The sequence below is a fragment of the Pygocentrus nattereri genome, chromosome 7 (genome assembly GCF_015220715.1).
Source record: "Pygocentrus nattereri isolate fPygNat1 chromosome 7, fPygNat1.pri, whole genome shotgun sequence".
NCBI lineage: Eukaryota > Metazoa > Chordata > Actinopteri > Characiformes > Serrasalmidae > Pygocentrus > Pygocentrus nattereri.
The window spans coordinates 40635176-40660532 of record NC_051217.1 but is presented as its reverse complement, the minus strand read 5'-3'; the positions used below and the strand labels follow the sequence as shown (position 1 = coordinate 40660532).

The 25357-nt window shown below is 39.3% G+C and overlaps 2 protein-coding genes across 2 annotated transcripts; both read left to right on the top strand.

The window, feature by feature from the left end:
• Window positions 1-12411: 12411 nt before the first annotated feature.
• Window positions 12412-16576, top strand: LOC108434099 (extracellular calcium-sensing receptor-like). Its single transcript, XM_017709009.1, has 6 exons — window positions 12412-12614; window positions 12740-13028; window positions 13471-14226; window positions 14311-14538; window positions 15383-15506; window positions 15663-16576. The coding sequence occupies exons 1-6, from the start codon at window positions 12412-12414 to the stop codon at window positions 16574-16576; spliced, it is 2514 nt and encodes an 837-aa protein (XP_017564498.1).
• Window positions 16577-20299: 3723 nt separating this feature from the next.
• LOC108434098 (extracellular calcium-sensing receptor-like) lies at window positions 20300-24242 on the top strand. Its single transcript, XM_017709008.1, has 6 exons — window positions 20300-20502; window positions 20632-20920; window positions 21833-22588; window positions 22670-22897; window positions 23047-23170; window positions 23329-24242. The coding sequence occupies exons 1-6, from the start codon at window positions 20300-20302 to the stop codon at window positions 24240-24242; spliced, it is 2514 nt and encodes an 837-aa protein (XP_017564497.1).
• The last annotated feature ends 1115 nt before the right edge of the window (window positions 24243-25357 follow it).

The window sequence follows — 25357 nt, the reverse complement described above, 5'->3', positions numbered from 1 at the left end:
TAAATAATTAGATTAACATCACTTTTAGAAGTAAAATGGGAGGGGGATTCACCAGTCAGTGAAAGACTACATGTGCAAAGAGTGCAACATTTCAAGAATGTTTCTTTTTGTAAAATAGCAAACAATATAGGGATTTCATCATCTGTGGGACATAATCTCATTAAAAGATTTAGAAATTCAGAGCAATTTCTGTATCCAAGGGACAAGCAAATCCAACACTGGTTGGCCGTGATGTTTGGGCCCTCAGGCAGCACTGCTTTAAAAACAGATATGATTCTGTACTGGAAATCACTGAATGGGCTCGGGAACATTTTCAAAAACACTGTCTGTGAAAACATTTTGATGCTGCATCCACAAAATGAAGTTCAAACTCTACCATGCAATAAAGAAATCAGTATAAACAAGCTCAGAAATGCAGCCACCATCTCTGGGACTGAGCTCATTTAAGATGGCCTGACGAACTTTGCCTTGCCCTCCAGCATGTTGTAAGTGCACAGTTCAAAAGCCAGCATCTGTGATGCTATGCTACACATTAGTGCACATGGCATGGGTGGCTTAAGTCATCATTAATGCTGAATGATATATACATGTTTTGGCAACATATGCTGCCATCCAGATGACGTCTTTTTCAGGGAAGGTCTTGATTACTTCAGCAAGACCATGCCAAACCACATTCTGCACATATTACAACAGCATGGCTCTGTAGTAAAACAGTCTGGGTGCTAAACTTTCTTGTCTGCAATCCAGACCTCTCACCTATTGAATGCCTTTGGCACATTATGAAATGAGAAATACAACAAGAGAGACCCCAAACTGTTGTGCAGCTGAAGTCTTATATAAAAAATAATACTAAAAAAAACCCAAAGAAACATTTCCCTTTAAAACTACAGCAATCAGTCTCTTCAGTTCCTAAATGCCTAGTGTTGTTAAAAGAAAAGGCGATGCAACACAGTGGTGGGCATGACCCTGTCAATTGTTTAAATGGGTTGCAAGCATCAAATTCAAAATTGGCACATATTAAATAAATAAAACAGTAAAATCTCAGTTTCAACATTCAATATATTGTCTTTGCACGGTTCTCAATAAAGTATAGGCTTTAAATAATTTGCACATCATTATATTTTGTTCCAAAAGCCAGTTTCAGCAACCGGAGATCAGAACGCCAAGACCCACGTCTTCAGACACTTCCCGATCCACAAAGCTCCGAACCCCTACCACTGCCCCTCCCATTGGTGGTGGGTTGATGGGAGGGGGGACTCATATAACTCCATGAGTAAATGTCTGTCTGTCTGCCCTGCGATGGACTGGCGACCTGTCCAGGGTGTATCCTGCCTTCTGCCCGATGACAGCTGGGATATGCTCTAGTGACCACTGAGGGATCGGGGGGATCCCTCAGGGGATCCTGAGGGAGAAGCGACTTAGATGTGTGTGTATGGAGATGAATCACCACTGCCATGTTGTTGACATGTTACCGATAATCTGTTAAGAGTTTATTGATCATCTACAAAGGACCACTCTAAATAAAGTGTCAGCCTAAATTAAATAGAAAACAATTAGTAATGTTGACTTTTGTATCAGAATGCGGCAGGACAGGGCAAGGGGGAGTCAGTTCAGCTTAAATCTAAAAGAGGGCACTGGCACAGGCAGTTGACCAGCTGCTAAAATGTCCTTGGCCTGAGGTTGATACTAGGCCTGCCCTCCTCTACTGAACCAGCCTAACCTGGTGATCAAGGTCATCAAAGCATCAGGCAAGGCCTTTTTTTTGGTCATACTTTATGTGGATGGTCTCCTATAGATGCTCTACAGATACTTAAATCATTAACAAACTTTCCGGTGATGTTCAGTTGATTATAAACAACATTGTGTTTAGGGTTAAGGTTAGGAGTAGATGTAAGTTTAGCCTTGAGGTTAGCGCTAGGGTTAGGGTTAGATTTAATAAAGTCTTTCACACTAAACTTGTAATTCAGTTGTATTACATAGATTTGTAGTTGATTGTTACTTATAAACAGACTTAGCATTTCCAACGCACCTACAGTGGATCCTCCAAATAACACTCAACTTAAAGTTCAGTTGCATTGAACAGATGTTTAGTTTAATTTTACTTAAAGATATACTGAACATTTACAAAGCATCTTCAGTGAAGCATCCAAATAAAGGGTTACCTTTTTTTATTATTATTATATTACTGGCATTATCAAAAGACCATAAAGCAACAGCTATTAAGAACATTAAGCAGCTGCTATATATTATGTATTTTGTGAATTTTATATGTATTGTCAATTTCTGTGATGTGGGACTAATAAAGTGATTAACTTCTTGATTTTATGTATAATCTTGTAGGATTATAATCTTAGTATGATTATACAATTTGCTTAAAAAAATCTGCTTAACAAAGACTATGTAAAATATATTATTTATATACTAATCGCCAATTATATTTATTTACTACAACCTCACTTAGTTCATTTTTGGACATACATGGATAAGCTGTTAACACTGGTTCAATGGTATATAACTGGACACTTCTTCTTAGGAAGGTCAATAATGGCACCAATCTCCGCTCTGGAGAAGATGTTCTTCAGACCACTTCAAGGTTTGCATGGTGGAGGACTCTATATGCAGAATTACATGTCATAAATGGGAAGAAAAATGAAAAATGGGGCAAGAAATCTTTAAAAACAGGGCACTGAAAGGTAGATATCCAGTGATACCAAGTGGGGCACAATGCTGGGCCTGCACACTGTACCATGTTAGAGTTGGAATAAAGTTATTTTAAGCTTTACCAGTGCAACCACTCTGATTTTGTTGGGCAAATTATAACTTCTCTAACCTAAATTGATGCAAATTGAAGCATCCGTAGTTAATAATGGCAGTAATTTACTTAATTATTTATTGTACTAAGCATCCACATATCAGTTATACCAGCAAACCAGTTATTTTCATCAGTCAGTCTAAATCACTGAAATAAACATGGCAATGCTATGCCAGTACAGTTTCATAAAAAGTTATGTACATATATATATATATATATATATATATATATATACACACACACACATATAAGGCCATGCTATGCCAGTATAAATTTTATAAATAGGAAGAGCTATAAGTTGCATCCTGCACAGTCTTTAACATTTAGAAATGTTATCTACAATAGTTTTTTATTATTTTAACTACTTTTTATCTCTAATAAACAAAGACTTTGAATCTTTTGACAACTTTCGTCCTTGGAAAGGTCACAAAGGGCCGTCTGCAAATAACAACTCTCAGAGACAAACAGACTTAATTAATTTCTGATGCAACATAATCAACATATTATTTGAGTGAGACCGACTTCTTCCAAAACATTAAAAAAAAAAACAATTATCAAACACCTGTTAAACAAATAAAGAGGACAATAAAGACAAGCTGTGTAAGTGTATCCTTGGCAGTCCCTTGGGTGAAAGTGACATGCAGTCTGGAAAAAGCAAATTAAAAGACTAGTCCCAAGGGGTGAGGTGTGTTATTTTGTGAACTCGGGCACACCGCCATGGGGCCTTTGCCACAGTTTTCAATCAGTGCATGCCCAAGGCCATGATTTAATTGGAGTTGAGAGGTGACAAGCAGCCATGCGGTCTAACCTGCTCGCAGCTGAGGGAGTTTGGGGCAGACAAGTGACGTCTCAGACCACCCTGTCCTCCCCTCACCCAAGGGAGGTTGCAGGTGTGCCGCAGCCTGTTAAGCGTGTGCCAACAGGTAACTGTTTCTAAATCAAGAGATCATGTATCATTATGGGGTATTGCATCATTATTAATTAGCTGCTCTGTGACAAAGGCAAGTGGCATGAGTGATTAGGGGAGCGCTGATGCTGACAGGTGGTACACAGAGGATTGTTCTTTTCAGTCAAAACAGCATTAACAACAACAGGCCTGTCTGCATGGGGCCTGTTGTTGTTAATGCTGTTTTGACTGCTCTGTTTAGTCAAAACGGACAACAACAGGCTGAGAGCCTTTCTGGAAGATTTTTACAAGTATTAATGTAAAACATTTTATAAGTAGATTTAACTGCTATATGGTCAAGTTCACCATAGAGACTCATAGAAACAGATGGATTTTATTCAGATTTACATTGACGTGACAATTAATATGGGATGATTTAATGGCAATGAAAACGCAATATCACTGGGGCCTACATATAATACTAAAGCTAATATAAGTCAACATATGAAAGCATTTGTTAAATGTGTGTTTATTAAAATCAGTCAAACATATTCCAAAGCACAATGAGAAACAAATAGTCCTTTTATAATACATTCTATGTTGTGTACCTTAGCAAAATGGCCTGGGATCAATCTTAGCATAGAAAGCTTAAATCAGGCAAAGTCACATGTCAGGCTGACAGATTTATAACATTCTTACGGTTGATCATATAGTGTCCACAAATGGTCACATAAGGAAATAGCTAGGCCAAGGCTTTAAATACCAAATACCATCCCAAAGATCCCCATCAAGTAGTATACCCAAGACTACAGAATACAACAAAAAGAATAACAAAAAGTTACTGGCCTATGACAATGACCTATCCAGGCCTATACATGTAGCTCAGATATCCTGCAGTCAGGAACAATCATAACAGGATAAGTCAACTAAGGTTTCTTGTAAAAAATAGTTATCATATATGTCCTATGTAATAAGGCCTCTTCAGACACATGATACTGTTAGTAAGCATGATATCAGCTATCAAAAGCAAGCACATGCCGGTTGCAGTGTGGTGATAACACACAAACAATGTACAAGATATATTGAATAAAAAAATATAGCAGAAGAATAATATTTAAAAATCTAGATGTTCAGTGTCTAATAATCGCACATTATTGTGTGAAAGTGTTATGCCCAATGATTGCATTATAGTATAACTATAGTTATAGTTTAACCTCTTAAATCTTAGGCTTATTATTCAATTATTAATCTTAAGATTTTAAGATTTTCAACATTCAGTAAATACTTAAGTGTTTGGTAACTATAAAACCAATATGTAAGTTGAGAGATGGTGGAACTGAAATGTGGTCCTACATATACTTGGAGTATAGGTCATAACAACTCTTGTGAAAGTTTCTCCCTTCACTGATGTTTGGCTACCACCGTCATCCACATCCTTACAGGAATTGATTCCTAAATATTTACAGTTTTCTTCTAAACTCGGATGTCAGCCAAGACATATTTGATGTACAAAATTAGATTCTCTTTAGATTTGTGCTGTAACTATGAGGCTAAAGTTGCTAACAAAACTAGAAATCAATAGACATCCAAATCTCCTTTGTGGTAACATCCCCGAAACCTCATTAAGGTTTTCAGTAAGGCCACGCACACTTTTTGGAGTGGTTTTGTAACCATGTCTCCAAAACTTCATGACAGTCTTTAGAAAGGCTTCACACACTTATTGGTGTGGTTTTGAAACTATGTCCCCAACACGTCATTAGGGTCTTCAGTATGGCCTCACACACTTGTTGGTGTGATTTTGTAACAACCACCCCAAAACCTCATTAAGGTCTTCAGTAATGCCTCACGGAATTTTTTTGTGTGGTTTTGTACCAACATCCCTGAAAACGCTAAGGCCACACAGACATTTCAGTGAGGTTTTGTAGATACATCCCCAAAACTTCATTAAGGTCTTCAGTAAGGCCTCACAAACGTTTTGAAGTGGTTTTCTAACTATGTCTTCAAAAGTTCATTACGGTCTTCAGTATGGGCTCACACACTTGTTGGTGTGGTTCTGTAACTACGTCCCCAAAACCTCATTAAGGTCCTCACAAAGGCCACACAGACTTTTTGGTGTGGTTTTGTAACAATATCCCAAAAACCTCATTAAGGTCTTCAGTAAGGCCTCACAGAATTTTTTGTGTGGTTTTGTATCAAATCCCTGAAACATCATTAGGGTCATCAGTAAGGTCTCACAGGCTTTTGGTGTGGTTTTGTAACTACATCCCCAAAACCTCATTAAGGTCTTCAGTAAGGCTTCACAGACTTTTGACTGTAACTTTATAACTACATCCCCAAAACTTAATTAAGGCCTTCAGTAACACCTCACAGTGTTGTCAATGTAGTTTAGGACACAGTATGACCTGCTGTGACTCATCAACATGAATCAGACTTCACCATTGCTGTGGTCAGCATTTACAGACCACCGTGCTGTCTTGTCAAATTCCATGTCTCTAGTGAGGACACATCACAAATACAACATGGTTTTTTTCATATATATTCAAATTTCACTTATTTCTAAAAAGAAATAACGTTCATAATCATCCGTAAGTCATTCTGTATCCACAAGCACACTGAGGTGCTTGAATGACCATAATGAAGACCTGGATGTGGTTTGAGTGAGTTGAGAGAAGTTTTGGGGATGTATGTGATTCAAATATTTGAGTGATTATTGACTTCTTGTGTTTGTTAGCTTCATAGCTTCAGTGTGAAACTAAATTAGCAGAATTTGGACAGCAAACACACCTTGGCTTATCAATGATATCAGGGGTAAGTGTAAAACTGTAAATACAATTTTGTCAATTCTTTTAATAATGTAAAAATATCTAAAAAAAAACTTTCAGATGGATAGAAATGGAAGGTTTCACTGACGAAATGAGGACTTCCTGGATGACAGATGTTCAGTAAGGCCTCTCTACTTTTATCAAGCATTTGCTAGGGTTTGTCTTGCATCAGCAGAGGGCACTGAAGACCAGCATTAAAGCTGGCAGACTGGTGCTCTAGCCAGAATACCTTCCACAAAAGAAGAAAATGATGAGGAAATATGTTTGAAAAATAATGTTTCTGTGTGTGATGTACAATAGTTTCATATGGTGTCAGAACAAAACCTCATATCTCCAAAATGGTAACTTTTCAGGAGAAGGAAAAACATACTTTACTTCTAATGTACGTCAGTGGAACCAGACGTTTGTACAAGTCATTTTGGGCCATTTCTTTTGGTCCAGTTATCATGGAATTTACACACAATGTAAAGAGCAACCGGCATTTTCAAATTATGCCAAAAACTGAAAAACATAAAAACCAGAGATGCAAGGTTTTGTTCCGACAGCAGTGATATAAGTTATTAATAAAGATATAGAAATAAATAGAAACCATGGAAATGTTATAGCACTGTATAAATATCAGGATATTTAATATATAATATTTCAATTACAAGACAGTTTACTCTTTAGGATATATTCTTTTACTATTTTCTATAAAGAGATAAAGAGAAAGAAAGTTAAGTTGGGATCGCTAGGGAAGCACCACAGAGGGGATAGTGTAACAGGAGCAGGAGACAACAGCCTGGGGATTTAGATGGTGACTTGTTGCAACTTGAGAAACAAGCAGCAGGCACACTCTCGTGAGGATGTTCTTGCCAGGAAAGCAATCAGACAGGTGTTTCTACAAACAATAAAAAACAAATAACAACCTTATTAATTAAACCGCAGGTGGTAAAGGCATCATAAAGTATTGTCATAAACATCCGCAGGGTCTGACACTGCATGATGCAATGCGTTGTTAAATCAGGTGTGAAATATTAATTGTTTATCTTGTGTTTTGCAAATGTCACAAGTGTAATTTAATATCCCAATCTGGGAGCTTACAGGCCTCAATGACAAGAAGGTATGACACCTGTCCAAAGAGTTGTCTCTTTTCTATGCAGTTATTTATTACAGTTTTATATTGTTCATTACTACATGGTGTCTTTTAAAAGTTATTATATCTTAAATGTAAGACAAATCAGCTAAAAAACATTACATCAAGCCTTAAACTTATACCTTATACCTTAAACTATATACCTCGACTCGTTTCCTCCTCTATATGGTTAATCTATTTAGGAAAAGTACATTTTCTTTGGTCAGTTTTGTCTTGGCAGATTGTAGACCACTTTGTATTGGATCTAAACATAAGGTAAGGTTTTTGTATGTGAAACAAATATATTACGTCCCAGAACATCCTTTTGGCTGTGCAGGCCTTGCTGGCTGTGTGCACCTTCTCTTGAACTCACAGGCCTGGACACCAGGGCCCTCTTCATGTTGATATACTACAGAGAACAGTGTTCAGATCTGACCAAAATCACATAGAAACTATGGTGAAGAGGATACATGATGTCATGCAGGAGCACATGTGAAACAACTCACTAACACTTAACTTGAACTCTGCTGCATAACATTGACATAGCCATAAGGCAGATGTCAGATGTTGTCATGATTTATCATGACAGATTATGTGCAGTAATATAAAAGTGTTATCATTGCGGTAAAAATCAACATTTATTGTAACCTTTGATGTCATGACTAGCTAGACAATACTTTACAGTGGAATAAAAACATTACAGTATCTGTTGCTGGTAAAGGTAACATGCCTTTTATATTACAGCGCAAAATCTGTTATGACATGTTTATTTCATGGTTATGTATTTGGGATCAAGCCAAAATTCTCCTTTTCAGCTTTGGTCAGGTTTCTTAGCAAATGGCTATGTTTAAGGCCCACTGAAGACAGTCTCACTAAACACAAAGAAACCACAGAACTAACGTGACCCATATTCAAATTTTATTATTTCCATTTATTTATAATGATGCAAATAATTTCCCATGTGTAAACACCTACACATCCTTAAAGGCCTGAAAACAAGCACAGATGAAAAAAGCAGATTAAATATGACCTCAGTCCACTGTCAACACTACGTAAGGACCAGCTCACTGTTGGAATGGCCCTTTCATAAGTATCCTGTGCTAGAGCTCTATGTAGTGCTATTCCGAAGTGGACTACATTACATCCAGGTAAATGAGCTCAAATCCATTCCACAAAGAACTTATAACAAGGATCACCCTCAGAGGCCTACAAAAGCACATACGTCTCTTTAATCCATGTTTAATACATGTCTTTACAGCTGGATTAAGAGAAATAAACATGTAAATGTATTGGACATGACTGTCAAAGTGGGATGGTAATAGAAACAATAATAATCTAAGAAGATTAAAATAAAATGCTCCAGTGAGTATTACAATCCATAGTTGTATCCATAAAAATGCTGATGACAAATAAGTATTTGGGTCCATCAGGGTACAATTCTAAAATTTTGATGAATGTTAGGTATTGTTACAAACCCAATTCAAAAAAGTTGGTAAAATGCGAATAAAAACTAAAAGAAGTGATTTATGAATCTATGTTGACCTGTATTTGAGAAAAACAAACAAATGAATGAAAAAAAAAAGGAAATATAGGTATATAATGTTTTATCAACTTTGATGTTTTTAATAACTATATAACCACTCTGAACCAACTGGTTGGTGTTGGCAGATGACAAGCACTGGAGAGCATACCTGAAGTCATAATTAACTTGCTCAGTTTGGCCAACGGACTGATTTTGAAACCCAGAGGAAAAATTTGACTCAGGCCCCTGACATGTTGACAGAAGGCCTTTGAAAAGCTGTCATCAAATTGTCAGAGTCCAGGTCACTTGGGAGCCTGTGGACACTGACCACATGCTGTAGCAACAGCTTAGCAGACAGGAGAACCACAACAAGGCCCACCGTGTTGTCCTCGGAAGTGAGCAATCTTGTAACAAAGACCAAATAGGGGTGGGACCACAAGTGTGAGAGGACAGACAGGAAGCCTGCTACTTTCATCCTGGGTTCTTTGTTCTGAGCAAAGACCCAGCAGGCAGCACCATCCCCTCAAACACTGTGGCCTATTACAGGCCCCCAAAAATGTGTTTTTAGGGGGTAAGTTAGCCCTTGGTGCCTAGCGAGGGCAAGATATGTCCCCTTTACAGGACCTGGGTCTCGGCTAAAATGGGGACTTCCCCAAGCTTACATGGGAAACTTCCTCCTGGGTTGGGCCTCTGCTTGAATGGTAGTTTCCAGCCCCCTCACAGTGGAGCCAAAATCTATGCATCAGGGGCTCTGGGCTCTGCAGGGTGGTCAGAAGAAGTCCCACCATCTAGGACATTGGGCTTGATGTTCTCCAAGCCAAGTTAATATAGCTGTTGAATGTAGGCCAAGTTCTTGCCATCTGTCCAAACCACAAACAGATGTTCAGTCACCTCAACTGGGTGAACATTCTTCTAACTCTAATTCACTGCTTGGAGCTCCAGTACTGTAAGGCGGGAGTATGTGGTGGGAATAGAAAGTGCAGGGGTAATGCTTATTGTTGGGATTGGAGTGTTGGGAAAGTACAGCCCTCACGCCAACATCCAAGGCATCCACCTGAAAACTTTCTGAAGGTCAAAGTAGTAGGGTGTAACTTGAGAGAAATCGAGAGCTTCAGCTGGAGGCAAGGAAGATCTGAGTGTTTTTGTGGGATTTCTTAATACACAAGCCATGGCACTGGGGCTGGCATCCTGACACTTCCCAAGTAAGCCACTCAATATGTGGGATGAGAAATTGCCCCAGAACTGCAGAACCAACTGCAGTTTAGGAGCTTGCACTAGAGGCAGGGAAATCTGCTCCATGTGCTGCCCGAACCACAGTATGGGCTGGGTGTGCTGAGAAATGGCTTCAGAGCTGAGGGCTCTATCATTGATGGCCAACTCAGAGCCACAACTATGTAAGACCACTAGAGCCAATTTCAGGGTAACAATGAAAATACTTGCAACTCTGGAGTCCAAACCGGCTACTAATAGACAAGGGATTTTCTGACTGGCTCAACATGGAGAGTTAAAGCAGAGCCCAATATTCTTTTCTTTACAGAGGTTTGAGCACAGAACATGCACAAAGCAGAGGCTCGAGAAAGAAACCCGAGTGCAAACTCAAAGTTTCTACCAGCCAGTCTGCTGCCAGAACTCCAAAACACTAGTACTTAGCATGAGTCTGTGGGTGAACTTCGCTTAAGAAGGATAGACACAGGTGTCACAAATCAGCCTGGATTACTGCATGCCAGCTCTGTCCTTCCCTCTGGTGGCAGGCTGTGATATTGCAGGCAGTTCAGTCCCAGGCTGGTCCCTTGCACAGAGGCAATTTAAAACTACAGACATGGTAAAATGTTAAAAACTCTTCAACTATTAACACTGACATAGTTGGCTAACACTGAGAAATCCTTGAAACTTTAAGTGAAACAAATCATTTGCTTTAATTACATTTCAGGATACGGACACTATAAGACGAAGTCACTGGGGACATATTCTTAAAGTTACACTATATTGCCAAAAGTATTCACTCACCCATCCAAATTATTGAATACAGGTGTTAAAATCATTTCCATTGCCACCGGTGTATAAAACCAAGCACCTAGGCTTGCTGACTACTTCTACAAACATTAGTGAAAGAATAGGTCGCTCTCAGGAGCTCAGTGAATTCCAGCATGGTACTGTGATCGGATATCACCTGTGCAACAAGGCCAGTCATGAAATTTCTTTGCTACTTAATATTCTACAGTCAACTGTCAGTGGTATTATAACAAAGTGGAAGCGATTGGGAAGGCGGTAGGCCACGTAAAATGACAGAGCGGAATCAACAGATGATGAGGTCACCAACTTTCTGCAGAATCAATCGCTACAGATCTCCAAACTTCATATGGCCTTCAGATTAACTCAAGAACAGCATAGAGAGCTTCATGGAATGGGTTTCCATGGACGAGCAGCTGCCTCCAAGCCTTACATCACCAAGCCTAATGCAAAGCATCGAATGCAGTGGTGTAAAGTGCCACCACTGGACTCTAGAGCAGGGGAGACTTGTTCTCTGAAGTGATAAATCATGCTTCAAAGCAAGGTCCATAAAGACATGGTTGAGCGAGTTTGGTGTGGAAGAACTTGACTGGCCTCAACCCTATAGAACACCTTTGGGATGAATTAGAGCGGAGACTGTGAGCCAGGCCTTCTTGTCCAACATCAGTGTCTGACCTCACAAATGTGCTTCTGGAAAAATGGTCAAAAAGACACACTCCTAAACCTTGTGGAAAACCTTCCCAGAAGAGTTGAAGCTTTTATGGCTGCAAAGGGTGGGCGGACATCATATTAAACCTTACGGATTAAGAATGGGATCTAACTCAAGTTCATAGGCATGTGATGGCAGATGATGTGTGTGTTTTAAGTTGCATTGTTTCTATACACCCTGTCTTAGCTCCAGGTTTTTTGTATAAATAAATAAGACATAGAAAACATACAAAAATGTAATTTTACTGCTTGTATCTTGGCAGTGTATGGACAATATATTCTTACTGTCAATACCATCTCTTTTCGGTCAGTAATTGTGCTAGAGCATTGCACCTTAATTACAACCACTGCAACCAGATCTTGCTTAAGCTTTAGGCCCCAGCTTGCATTCTGTCCCACAAGGAGGTCATGTAGTCTACCCTTTCTGATTTGTCCAAACTGAAGGTTCACACCCGGAAGATTTTTATGCATATCTATAAAGAGCACAAATACAGTAGCTGACAAGGATTCATGCAGCAGACGCAGATAGCATATGTGATGTTTTTTCATGTGATCTTGCTTTCTCTCAGCCTTTTGGCAAAAGGAGAGCAGCCTCTATGCCATATTATTGAGAGCCCAGAGAATCCTCTGCTGTCTAAGGATGGAGATATGATCATCGGAGGAGCTTTTTCAATACACAGTGGTGTAACAATGCCATCAATGTCATTTACTGAAAAACCGAAATCTCTGATTTGCTCTAGGTTTGTTTGAGTGGGACACATCACAATGGACTGATTCATGTTGTTTACGGTCATTGTATTTTTCATGTGTATGTTACTTCACATTATATTAAACATATACATTAATTGGTTCCATATCTCCACAGATTTAACCTCAGAGAGCTGCGCTTTGCTCAGGCCATGGTTTTTGTCATTGAGGAAATCAACAGAGACAGCAGCCTGCTCCCAAATATCTCAGTCGGTTACAGGATTTATGACAATTGTGGCTCAAGGTTCTTGTCTATGAAGGCAGCCATGGCTTTGATGAATGGTCAGGAATTAACGGCAATAGAATGCTGCTCTGGACAAGCAGGAGTGCAAGCCATCATAGGGGAGTCAGAGTCTTCTCCTACTATAGTACTATCCAGAACTACAGGGCCTTTCAAGATCCCAGTGGTAAGACACACTTAAGGCTGCTTCATGTGCTAAATATTTACAAAATGTATTCTTAATATATATAATATTAGCAGAACAAAATCGATCTCAATTTGGTCAACTTTTATGTTCTTGCTACTTTGTGTAATTTCAAACTGAAAGGTATTATTTACACTGTGCCAAAATGTTATAACAAAATCTTACATTACAGTATATTGAAAGTTAACAATGTTTTTTTTTATCTACTATAAATGTACTTTTCTGGTTTTATTGTATAGGTTTATTCTGACCATTCTCATTTAAAGAGTGACACCTGAGGCTTAGTTACTGTCTGTTGACTTTACTTCCATTATGAAAGTCTTTATTCTTTCTGCAGAATATATTGACCCTTAGTAGTTTCTCATGATCCAGGTAAATGTGTTCTCTAAAAGTTCCTGTGAAACCTGTCTCTCTCTCTCTGCAGATAAGTCATTCTTCCACATGTGAATGTTTGAGCAGCAGGACGGAGTACCCCTCTTTCTTCAGGACTATAGCTAGTGATTACTACCAGAGCAGAGCACTAGCACAGCTGGTCAAACACTTCGGCTGGTCTTGGGTAGGAGCTGTGAATAGTGATAGTGACTATGGCAACAATGGAATGGCCATTTTTCTGGAAGCAGCCGAAGAGGAGGGCATATGCGTGGAGTACTCTGAGAAGTTTGACCGATCAGAGCCAGCCAAGCTCACGAAAGTGGTTGACACCATCAAACAAGGCACTGCAAAAGTGGTTATCATATTTGTCGCCCATATTGAGATGAACATTTTAATTGAGCAGCTCATACTAAAGAATGTCACAGGCTTCCAGATGATTGGCGTTGAGGGATGGATAACTGCCGTCAATCTAATAACTCCAACAAGTTACAGCGTGCTAGGTGGATCCCTCGGATTTGATGTGGGAAAATCCAACATTATCGGCTTTTCTGACTACGTTGTGAAAGAGTTTTGGGAAACGGCTTTGCCTTGCTTGCTAACAACAGGAAACACTTCTCAAGCTGAAAACAACTGCAGTAGATATCAGGATCTCTTTCCATTCAAAAACTACAATGACGATATCTCTGAATTGAGATACACGAATAACATCTACAACGGTGTTTATGCTGTGGCGCATTCTCTACACAGCCTACTGAAATGCACAGAAAAGCAGGGTTGTGAGAAAGATCAGACAATCCAACCATGGCAGGTAGCAAAATAATCAAAATGAGAAGAAATATCTGCAATATTTTCACGTCTTCAATATAACAGTTCTTTTTTTTTTGCTCCTAAGGTTGTTGAGTCTCTGAAAAAGGTCAATTTCACCACAAAAACAGGGGAACAGGTGTGGTTTGATAGCACTGGTGCAACAGCTGCAAAGTACGATGTGATAAACTGGCAGCGTGGGCCTGATGGAGAAGTCCTGTTCAAGCAAGTGGGTTACTATGATGCCTCTCTTCCTCCTGGACAGCAGTTTGTCATAACTGCTAAAAACATCGTTTGGGGTGGAGGAAGAGTTGAGGTATGCTGGCACATTCTAATAATCTCATTAAATACAAAAGCAAGAAGCACCGTACTGAGGGGTTATTCTCTTGGGCTCAATAAAGCCTTATTCAATTTGCATTATGCATTATTCATTATGGCATGTATTAGTACAAAATCGGAGGTCTGCAAATTGCCAATGATTTACTCATTTCAGATCATTATATAACTGGGGACATTCAAATCTGATCACTTCTAGACAATATCACAGACATTCTGGAGTTTCCAGCATTAGAACTAATCAGAGTTTGATAGGTTTTTAATACTTAAAGATATGTTCCATGATTAACTAGAGCTTCACGCATCACTAGAGGCTAAACTAGAGGCTATGTAGCCAAAAACATACAAGCTGGTTAGATGGTTTCAACTCATTTTAGCAAGCAATTGCATATAGTATAAGTTTGAAAGAATGTTTTATGATTTTGTGAATTATGGGATTCAGTACGGAACCTAATTTGAACTCCAGAAGTGACCTGATATTACCTAGAACTTATAGGAATAAAATGTATGTAAACATTATTAATCTGGATATAGGTGGTACATTCTGGTGTAAAAATGTTGAATTAAGTTTTTTATTATGAATTATTACAGCTCTATATTTTCGCATTACCCAGTTCAAGTTCCATGCTATTACCTGTCAGAATGAATAAAGCTTAATATGTCATGAGTTAACCATTAAGAAGTGTCTAACTTCGGCTCTACTGACCAAATCATCCTGATGAACCCCTAGTATATTTTCCTTAAAATAAACTGCTACCAATAGAGTCATATCGAAAAACATAAATAAATAGTACTAACTGCAGCCACAACATGTTGCACAATAGAAGCCAAGATCTGTGTGCAGTGAGAGCTGCTCTCCAGGCACCAGGAAGGCTGCACAGAAAGGAAGGCCTGTTTGCTGCTATGACTGTATACCATGTGCAGAAGGAGAGATCAGTAATATGACAGGTAATTTCAGACTTGCAACGCTTCAAAGGAAATTTGTTAGTTGTACATTTTGTATTCTACTTCTACTATTTAGAATACAGACCCTGAACAATGGCATCAATGTATAAAACCACAAGGTATGTCTGTTTTCATTGAAGGACTGTAATTGTTTTCCAGATTCAAATAACTGTGAGCCGTGTCCAGGAGAATACTGGTCTAATGCCGAAAGAGACAAATGTGTATCAAAGGTCATAGAATTTCTTTCATTCACAGAAGTTATGGGGGTAATACTGGTCTTCTTTTCTTTGTTTGGAACAGGACTAACAATGTTAGTGGGAATTTTGTTTCTGATTAAAAAGGACACTCCAATCGTCCGAGCCAACAACTCAGAGCTGAGCTTCCTGCTGCTCATTTCATTGGCTTTGTGTTTCCTCTGTTCGCTTACTTTCATTGGTCGGCCCTCTGAGTGGTCCTGTATGCTGCGCCACACAGCGTTTGGGATCACCTTCGTCCTCTGCATCTCCTGTGTTCTGGGGAAAACAATAGTGGTGTTAATGGCCTTCAGAGCTACACTTCCAGGCAGTGATGTCATGAAATGGTTTGGGCCTCTACAGCAGAGACTCAGTGTCCTCACCTTCACTCTCATACAGGTCCTAATTTGTGTTGTTTGGTTAACAACATCTCCTCCTTTCCCCTACAACAACATGCACTACTACAAGGATAAGATCATATTAGAATGTCAGTTAGGTTCAGCTGTAGGTTTCTGGGCTGTACTAGCTTATGTAGGAGTCTTGGCCACTTTGTGTTTTGTTTTGGCTTTTCTGGCCAGAAAACTGCCTGACAATTTTAACGAAGCCAAGTTCATCACGTTCAGCATATTGATCTTTTGTGCAGTGTGGATCACCTTCATCCCAGCTTATGTCAGCTCTCCTGGAAAGTTCACCGTTGCTGTTGAAATATTTGCCATTTTAGCTTCCAGTTTTGGTTTATTATTCTGTATATTTACACCTAAGTGTTATATCATTCTGTTCAAGCCTGAACTAAATACAAAGAAACATGTAATGGGGAAAACGGCATCAAAGTCACTTTGAGAAATGGAATAAAATATTTGCATCTACATAGGGTGGTCATTTTATTCTGTGATCAGTACATCTTTGTATACTACTTAAAATATACTACTATATAATACACTTTAATATAGAATTAACTATACATAATGTAATGTAAAACATACTATGTACATCTAATAAAGATACAAGATGTATAGTAGATCTGTTCAAAGTTATACCAAAAAGTAGTGGGTTTAGAGATGTGCTGTCCCACTAAATGACCCTCAGACACCAGGCTTGGAACAGAGAATCTGAGTCATTGCAATGGAGGACAAGCCAAAGGATGACTTCTATCCACAACGCCACACAATGCCAACTGTTAAACATGGTAGCGGAGCCATAATTGACGATGCAGTAGCAACTTGTTCATCTTGTCAGAATCGCTAAGTCATATAATTTCTCTCATATAATGGCAAAGGAATACAAGGCCCAATCATTCTATAGGACCAAGTTTACATATGGTGGCCTCCTCAATCACCAGAGAAACTACCCTCATCTGAGGAAAGATCATTTCCTCTTTCCCATGTTCCAGAGAACTGGAAGCCTTTCATCTTGAATAACAGTCCAATAACAGAACTCAGGCCAAGTGTCCTTGAGCAAGACACCCAACCCCCAATCGCTCCCCGGGCGCCGTGGATAGGGCTGCCCACCGCTCCGGGCAAGTGTGCTCACTGCCCCCTAGTGTGTGTGTCTATTCACTAGTGTGTATGTTGTGTTTCACTTCATGGATGGGTTAAATGCGGAGGTGGAATTTCCCCGTTTGTGGAATTAATAAAGTATCACTTAACTTAACTTGACTTAACTTGACTTAAGTGTAAAAGCATTGCAAAAAAGGACTGAGCATGTTTACACAGCAAACGGTGGGCTGTATCATATTAAATGTGATATTAGTATAGGTGTTAGGTCACTTAAAATAATAATAATAATAATAATAATAGCTAAAAACAAAATACGGCATCACATACCTTTTGTATACTGTTAAACTACACATGAAGGCACTATATCTATGATCAACTGGTTTCAAAGGTCATTAAAAGTCTCTGTATTATCCCCTGAATAAAGACACTGTATTAACTCAGTTGTATAATACTTTATGCTCTTATGTAAATATGATCATGCATATAATATGATCTTCTAGGTATATCACATCAATGGATTGGCACTTTATAACCTATGTGATGTTTCTCTATGCGTTTCCATTGATCTGTGTTTTTAAAGCAAAGGGAGAAATGGCAAAATGAGAGGGATCATAAAGTATTCAAGTGGCAAAATGAGAGGGATCATAAAGTATTCAAGTTGGCACTATTATCATTGGAAGAGCTTTTTCAAATTATAGCAAAAAATATAAAAAACGATCAAAGTACAGACATAGCATTTTACTGAAAAACCACAAAATCTAATGGACTCTCATGAGGATGCACTTCTCTGGAAAGCAATTAAACAGACAAACAGTGAAACACAAACAACAACTTTATTAATTAAACCACAGCTGATATCAACAACAGACTGCTGTCGCAAACATCCTCGGGGCTTGATACCGCATGACGCAATCCACCGAGAAATCAGGCGTAAGATATTAATTGTTTATCTTGTGTTTTGCAAATCTCACAAGTGTAATTTAACAGCCTAATCAAGGTGCTTACAACTGTATGGCAGATTTAGTTTTGTTGATTTTAACATAATTGAAAATAATAAATATATATATATATATATATATATATATATATATATATATATATATATATATATATATATAATAAAATATCAAATGTGCAATAACTTTTGCACAGGCCATATTTCATGCTTATTTTTCCCCCTCACTGTTTTAAGTTAAGCAAATAAATAGTAATTGTGCATTATACTGTGCCGGGGTGTTCTCTCTAGATGCTGTGCTCCCTTATTGTCACTAATAAGATCTATAAAATGTAATATGAATTGGTTGTCCTAACCGTTGTATATGACTGTATAGGCCTCAATGACAAAGACGAGATAAGCCACCTTTCAAAAGTGATGCTGTTTCACATTTAGACCATCTTAAGTTGAATACTGTTAATACGATTGCATATTAATGGTATCATAACTTATTAATAGTGTTTTAGTAACGTTAAAATATTTAATAAAATATCAAAACATAAAATCTATTGCAGGTTGGCACGGTGGCGTGGCGGGTAGCGCTATCGCCTCACAGCGAGGAGGGCCTGGGTTCGATTCCCCGTCCGGGCGACCAGGGTCCTCTCTGTGTGGAGTTTGCATGTTCTCCCCGTGTCTGCGTGGGTTTCCTCCGGGTTCTCCGGTTTCCTCCCACAGTCCCAAGACATGCAGTCAGGCCAATTGGACATGCTAAATTGCCCCTGGGTGTGAGTGACTGTCTGTGTCTGTCTGTCTGCCCTGTGATGGACTGGTGACCTGTCCAGGGTTTATCCTGCCTTCCGCCCGAAGACTGCTGGGATAGGCTCCAGCATCCCCCCACGACCCTGACGGAGAAGCGGCTTAGAAAATGGATGGATGGAAAATCTATTGCTATTTTGTTATTGTTTAAAAATGTTGTCGATATTAACACTTGTTATTTTGTAGTATTAAGTAAGGTTTACACTGATCAGGCAGAACATGATGACCACCTCCTTATTTCTACGCTCATTGTCCACTTTATCAGCTCCACTTACTGTATAGCTGCACTTTGTAGTTCTACAGTTACAGACTGTAGTCCATCTGTTTCTCTGATACTTTGTTAGCCCCCTTTTACCCTGTTATTCAGTGGTCAGGACCCCCATGGACCCTCACAGAGCAGATACTATTTGGGAGATGTATCATTATCAGCACTGCAGTTACACTGGTGTGTGTTGCGCTGGTCTGAGTGGATCAGACACAGCAGTGCTGCTGGAGTTCTTAAACAACTCAGTGTCACTGCTGGACTGACAATAGTCCACCAAACGAAAATATCCAGCCAGCCGTGTCCTGTGGGCAGCGTCCTGTGACCACTGATGAAGGACTAGAGGATGACCAACACAAACTGTGCAGCAGCAGATGAGCTGTCGTCTCTTACTTTACATCTACAAGGTGGACTGACGAGGTAGGAGTGTCTAATAGAGTGGACAGTGAGTGGACAAAGTGTTTAAAAACTCCAGCAGCACTGCTGTGTCTGATCCATTTAGACCAGCACAACACGCACTAACACATGACCACCATGTCAGTGTTACTGCAGTGCTCAGAATGATCCACCACCCAAATAGTATCTGCTCTGTGAGTGTCCATGGGGGTCCTGACGACTGAAGAACAGGGTAAAAGGGGGCTAACAATGTATGCAGAGAAACAGATGGACTACAGTCTGTAACTGTAGAACTACAAAGTGCAGCTATACAGTAAGTGGAGCTGATAAAATGGACACTGAGCATGGAAACAAGGAGGTGGTCTTGATGTTCTGCCTGATCAGTGCATGTGAACAGTGAGAATATCCAGAAATTTGGGCCTACTGCTTTGTGAAAAGTGCTTTATAAATAGTACCTTCTAGAAACCCTGAATTAAACCAGATCTTGCTGAAACCCTCAGGCCCCAGATAACATTCTATTCCTCAATGAGGACATGTAGTCTACCCTTTGTGATTTGTCCAAACTGAATGGTCACACCCAGAAGATCTCTATGCATGTCTATAAAAAGTACAAATGCAGTAGCTGATGAGGATTCATGAAGCAGTGGATGGCTTCGGTGATGTTCTTTCATGTGATATTGCTTTTTCTCAGCCTTTTTGCAAAAGGGGAGAAGCCACTATGCAATATTATGGAGAGTCCTGAGTATCCTCTGCTGTCTAAGGATGGAGACGTGACAATTGGAGGAGCTTTTTCAATACACAGCAGTGTAATGATGCCGTCAATGTTGTTTGCTGAAAAACCTGAACCTCTGATATGCTCAAGGTTTGTTAGAGTGGGACAGATAATAATCCACTGATTTATTTCATAGGAAAACTGCATGTAGATCTTCACATTGCATTAAAGATATCATTATTTCTGCTCTTTATTTTAACCGGGTCCATATGTCCACAGCTTGAACCTCAGAGAGCTGCGCTTTGCTCAGGTCATGATTTTTGTCATTGAGGAAATCAACAGAGACAGCAGCCTGCTCCCAAATATCTCAGTCGGGTACAGGATTTATGACAATTGTGGCTCAAGGTTCTTGTCTATGAAGGCAGCCATGGCTTTGATGAATGGTCAGGAATTAACGGCAATAGAAGGCTGCTCTGGACAAGCAGGAGTGCAAGCCATCATAGGGGAGTCTGAGTCTTCTCCTACTATAGTACTATCCAGAACTACAGGGCCTTTCAAGATCCCAGTGGTAAGACACAACTGTTGTTGCTCTATTGCAACACCAACTGCTATTGATCTCTAATTATATAGCATCTAATATCAGTCTCTTTTGCCAAACTCTTGGATTCCTCAGGCCCTCAATGATTTAGTGTGTTATAAAACTCTGCAATCCAGTCAGCAAGTAACTGTTTCCACTGATGCCTTTAAGTGTCTCAGATACTTACAAAATGCCTCACCATCTAATAACATGCCTTTGAAATTACAGTATCCATACTTATATTCGTAAATGTAATAGTTAAATGTAATATTCTTAAATGGAACAGTTTTAACAGTTTCTTTATTTGTTTTGAGCTTCTATTTCACTGTTTTCAGAAGAAAACCATGTATCTCCAAAAAAACTTCTTCATGGGAAAAAACCTACCTTATTTTTAATGTAAGTCAAAGGAACCAGAGATTTTTCCAAGTCATGTGGGCCATTTCTTTTGGTCCATTCTTCATGAAATTTATATACATTGTAAAGGGCCGCAGGTATTTTCAAATAGTGTCAAAAACTAAAAAACGATGAAATTGTAGATAAAAGGTTTACTTCAGGCGGCAGCAATTTGTTGAATTATATGGTAATATTTACAAAATAACATTATTACAGGCCACTCAAATCGAGATATCAAGTATAAAATCGAGCATGATACACATTGAGGTAAACTTAAAACCCAAGAAAAGGAAGTTTACCACCTTAAGACACTGTTTATTATTACTTGTGTGAAAGAAATTTGCATTACAAAAGTACATTATTGCTTTTTTCAGTGTACATACAATATTGTATTCATTATTTCTGCATGGCACACTTAAGGCATGGTCCCTTAATATTTCCTTGGTTTCTCTTATACTGGGTAAATGTACTTTAACTAAAGACATCTTTCTGAAACCTTTCACTTCCCAGGTGAGTCATGCTGCTACATGTGAATGTTTGAGCAGCAGGACGGAGTACCCCTCTTTCTTCAGGACTATAGCTAGTGATTACTACCAGAGCAGAGCACTAGCACAGCTGGTTAAACACTTCGGCTGGTCTTGGGTAGGAGCTGTGAATAGTGATAGCGACTATGGCAACAATGGAATGGCCATTTTTCTGGAAGCAGCCGAAGAGGAGGGCATATGTGTGGAGTACTCTGAGAAGTTTGACCGATCAGAGCCAGCCAAGCTCATGAAAGTGGTTGACATAATCACAAAAGGCACTGCAAAAGTGATTATTATGTTTGTTGCCCATATTGAGATGAACATTCTAGTGGAGCAGCTCATACTAAAGAATGTCACAGGCTTCCAGATGATTGGCGTTGAGGTGTGGATAACTGCCGTCAATCTAATAACTCCAACAAGTTACAGTTTATTGGGTGGATCCCTCGGATTTGATGTGGGAAAATCCAACATTGTTGGTTTTGCGGACTATGTTGTAAAAGAGTTTTGGGAAACAACTCTTCCTTGCTGGGTTACAGGAGGAAACACTCCTCAAGCTGAAAACAACTGCAGCAGATATCAGGATCTGTTTCCATTTAAAAACTACAATGAAGATGTTTCCGAACTGAGATACGCGAATAACATCTACAACGGTGTTTATGCTGTGGCGCATTCTCTACACAGCCTACTGAAATGCACAGAAAAGCAGGGTTGTGAGAAAGATCAGACAATCCAACCATGGCAGGTGAATAAAATGAGAAGAAAAGGCTCAATCTGTGATATTTTCACGTCTTCAATATAACAGTTCTTTTTTTTTGCTCCTAAGGTTGTTGAGTCTCTGAAAAAGGTCAATTTTACCACAAAAACAGGGGAACAGGTGTGGTTTGATAGCACTGGTGCAACAGCTGCAAAGTACGATGTGATAAACTGGCAGCGTGGGCCTGATGGAGAAGTCCTGTTCAAGCAAGTGGGTTACTATGATGCCTCTCTTCCTCCTGGACAGCAGTTTGTCATAACTGATAAAAATATCGTTTGGGGTGGAGGGAAAACTGAGGTTTGAACATAAATGAATTCTAATAATCTTATTAAATCTACTTTTTTTATTGAAAATGAATGTGATATGAATAAACTGTTGCTTCTGCAATCCACATAAAAAGCCTACATAAGTAGTACTGACCACATCCACAATATTTTGCACAATAGAAGCCAAGATCTGTGTGCAGTGAGAGCTGCCCTCCAGGCACCAGGAAGGCTGCACAGAAAGGAAGGCCTGTTTGCTGCTATGACTGTATACCATGTGCTGAAGGAGAGATCAGTAATATGACAGGTAATTTCAGGCTTGAAATGCTTCAAAGGAAATTTGTTAGCTGTACATTTTGTATTCTACTTCTACTATTTAAGACAAAGATCCTAAGCAGTGTCATTAATAAATAAAACCTAAGACAATGCTTGGTTTCCTTCATAATGATCGTAATTGTTTTGCAGATTCAAATAACTGTGAGCCGTGTCCAGGAGAATACTGGTCTAATGCTGAAAGAGACAAATGTGTATTGAAGGTCGTAGAATTTCTTTCATTCACAGAAGTTATGGGGATATTACTTGTCTTCTTTTCTTTGTTTGGAACAGGACTAACAATGTTGGTGGGAATTTTGTTTCTAATTAAAAAGGACACTCCAATCGTCCGAGCCAACAACTCAGAGCTGAGCTTCCTTCTGCTCTTCTCACTGACTCTGTGTTTCCTTTGTTCTCTCACTTTCCTTGGTCGGCCCTCTGAGTGGTCCTGCATGCTGCGCCACACAGCGTTTGGGATCACCTTCGTCCTCTGCATCTCCTGTGTTCTGGGGAAAACAATAGTGGTGTTAATGGCCTTCAGAGCTACACTTCCAGGAAGTAATGCCATGAAATGGTTTGGGCCTCCACAGCAGAGACTCAGTGTTCTTGCCTTCACTCTCATACAGGTCCTTATTTGCATTATATGGTTAACAATATTGCCTCCTTTCCCCTACAACAACATGCACTACTACAAGGAAAAGATCATATTAGAATGTCGATTTGGTTCAGCTGTAGGTTTCTGGGCTGTACTGGGTTATATAGGAGTCCTTGCTATCTTATGTTTTGTTTTGGCTTTTCTGGCCAGAAAACTGCCTGACAATTTTAACGAAGCCAAGTTCATCACGTTCAGCATACTGATCTTTTGTGCAGTGTGGATCACCTTCATCCCAGCTTATGTCAGCTCTCCTGGGAAGTTCACTGTAGCTGTTGAGGTATTTGCTATTTTAGCTTCCAGTTTTGGTTTATTATTCTGTATATTTACACCTAAGTGTTATATCATTCTGTTCAAGCCTGAACTAAATACAAAGAAACATGTAATGGGGAAAACGGCATCAAAGTCACTTTGAGACATGAAATGAAATAAAATATTTGCATCTATAAGGTGTGGTCTTTTCAATTTAAATGTAGGTGTGGTCACACAGCAAAATGCCATGAATGAAATCAATCTGCACTCATTCACATGAAGTATCATTAAATGGAGTTATGGAAATACTGAAATTGTGCTCTGTGTTGCCCATGCCCAGCCGACCTCAGCTCATGTAGTAGACTCGAAACTGTAGCGGTAGCTGACACCAGCCACACAACACTGCAATACAGACATGCACATCTGCCTAAATATGATGTATCTATGAAATATATAACTATGTTAACAATATATACACAATTATGAATATATCTATGAATGATATACATGTGTATATATATATACACATAATACTATAAATACAATAAATATGTTATGTTACATACGGTTAGACTAAGCAGTTATGTGTTTTCTATATACAGTGAGCAGTCTGTTGTATGGGCATGCAAGGGACAATAAATAATATTGTATGCAACATACAAGTATGAGTATTAGTGGAGTGGTGTGGAGTTCAGCAGGGTGATGGTGGAAGGAAAGAGCCAACTGGTTCTGGTCCAAATGCATCTGTATTTCCTCCTGGATGAAAAAGGTTACATAGTGTGTGGCTGGGGTGGGAGAGGTCCGTGATGATGCTGGGCACACACAGCGCTAGTGGTGAATGTCTCTGGAGCCATGTGCCAGTGATGCACTCAGTGGTCCTCACCACTTTTTGGAGGGCTTTCCTGTCAGCTGCAGTGGGGCTGCTATACTACACTTTCAAAAAATTGGTCAGCATGCTTTCAATGGTGCAGCAGTAGAAGTTTTTGAGAGTCTGAGGAGACAGTTTAATTCTTTAGGAAGTGGAATCACTGCTCTGCTTCTTTTTTTTTTTTTTGCTCTGCTTTCTTAACCAAGTGTGAGGTGTTGAGTGTCCATGAAAGATCTTTGAGAACGTGTTCTCCCAGGAACTTGAAGCTGGAAATATGCTCTACCTTGCTCTCACAGTTATTCACTATGCCAGAATAACTGTAATGCAGAGGCTCAGTAATTGGGAATGAATTTTCTAGGGGTTATTAGTTCAATATGTTTTCTCACAGACAATGCCAGGGAATATGAGGC

Excerpts from the sequence above, each read along its gene's own strand:
- LOC108434098 (XM_017709008.1), top strand. The coding sequence starts at position 20,300 with ATGTTCTTTCATGTGATATTGCTTTTTCTCAGCCTTTTTGCAAAAGGG. Across the intron at positions 20,503-20,631 it reads GAACCTCTGATATGCTCAAG|CTTGAACCTCAGAGAGCTGC; the intron begins GTTTGTTAGAGT and ends ATATGTCCACAG. Across the intron at positions 23,171-23,328 it reads AGAGATCAGTAATATGACAG|ATTCAAATAACTGTGAGCCG; the intron begins GTAATTTCAGGC and ends ATTGTTTTGCAG.
- LOC108434099 (XM_017709009.1), top strand. The coding sequence starts at position 12,412 with ATGTTTTTTCATGTGATCTTGCTTTCTCTCAGCCTTTTGGCAAAAGGA. Across the intron at positions 14,227-14,310 it reads AGACAATCCAACCATGGCAG|GTTGTTGAGTCTCTGAAAAA; the intron begins GTAGCAAAATAA and ends TTTGCTCCTAAG. Across the intron at positions 15,507-15,662 it reads AGAGATCAGTAATATGACAG|ATTCAAATAACTGTGAGCCG; the intron begins GTAATTTCAGAC and ends ATTGTTTTCCAG.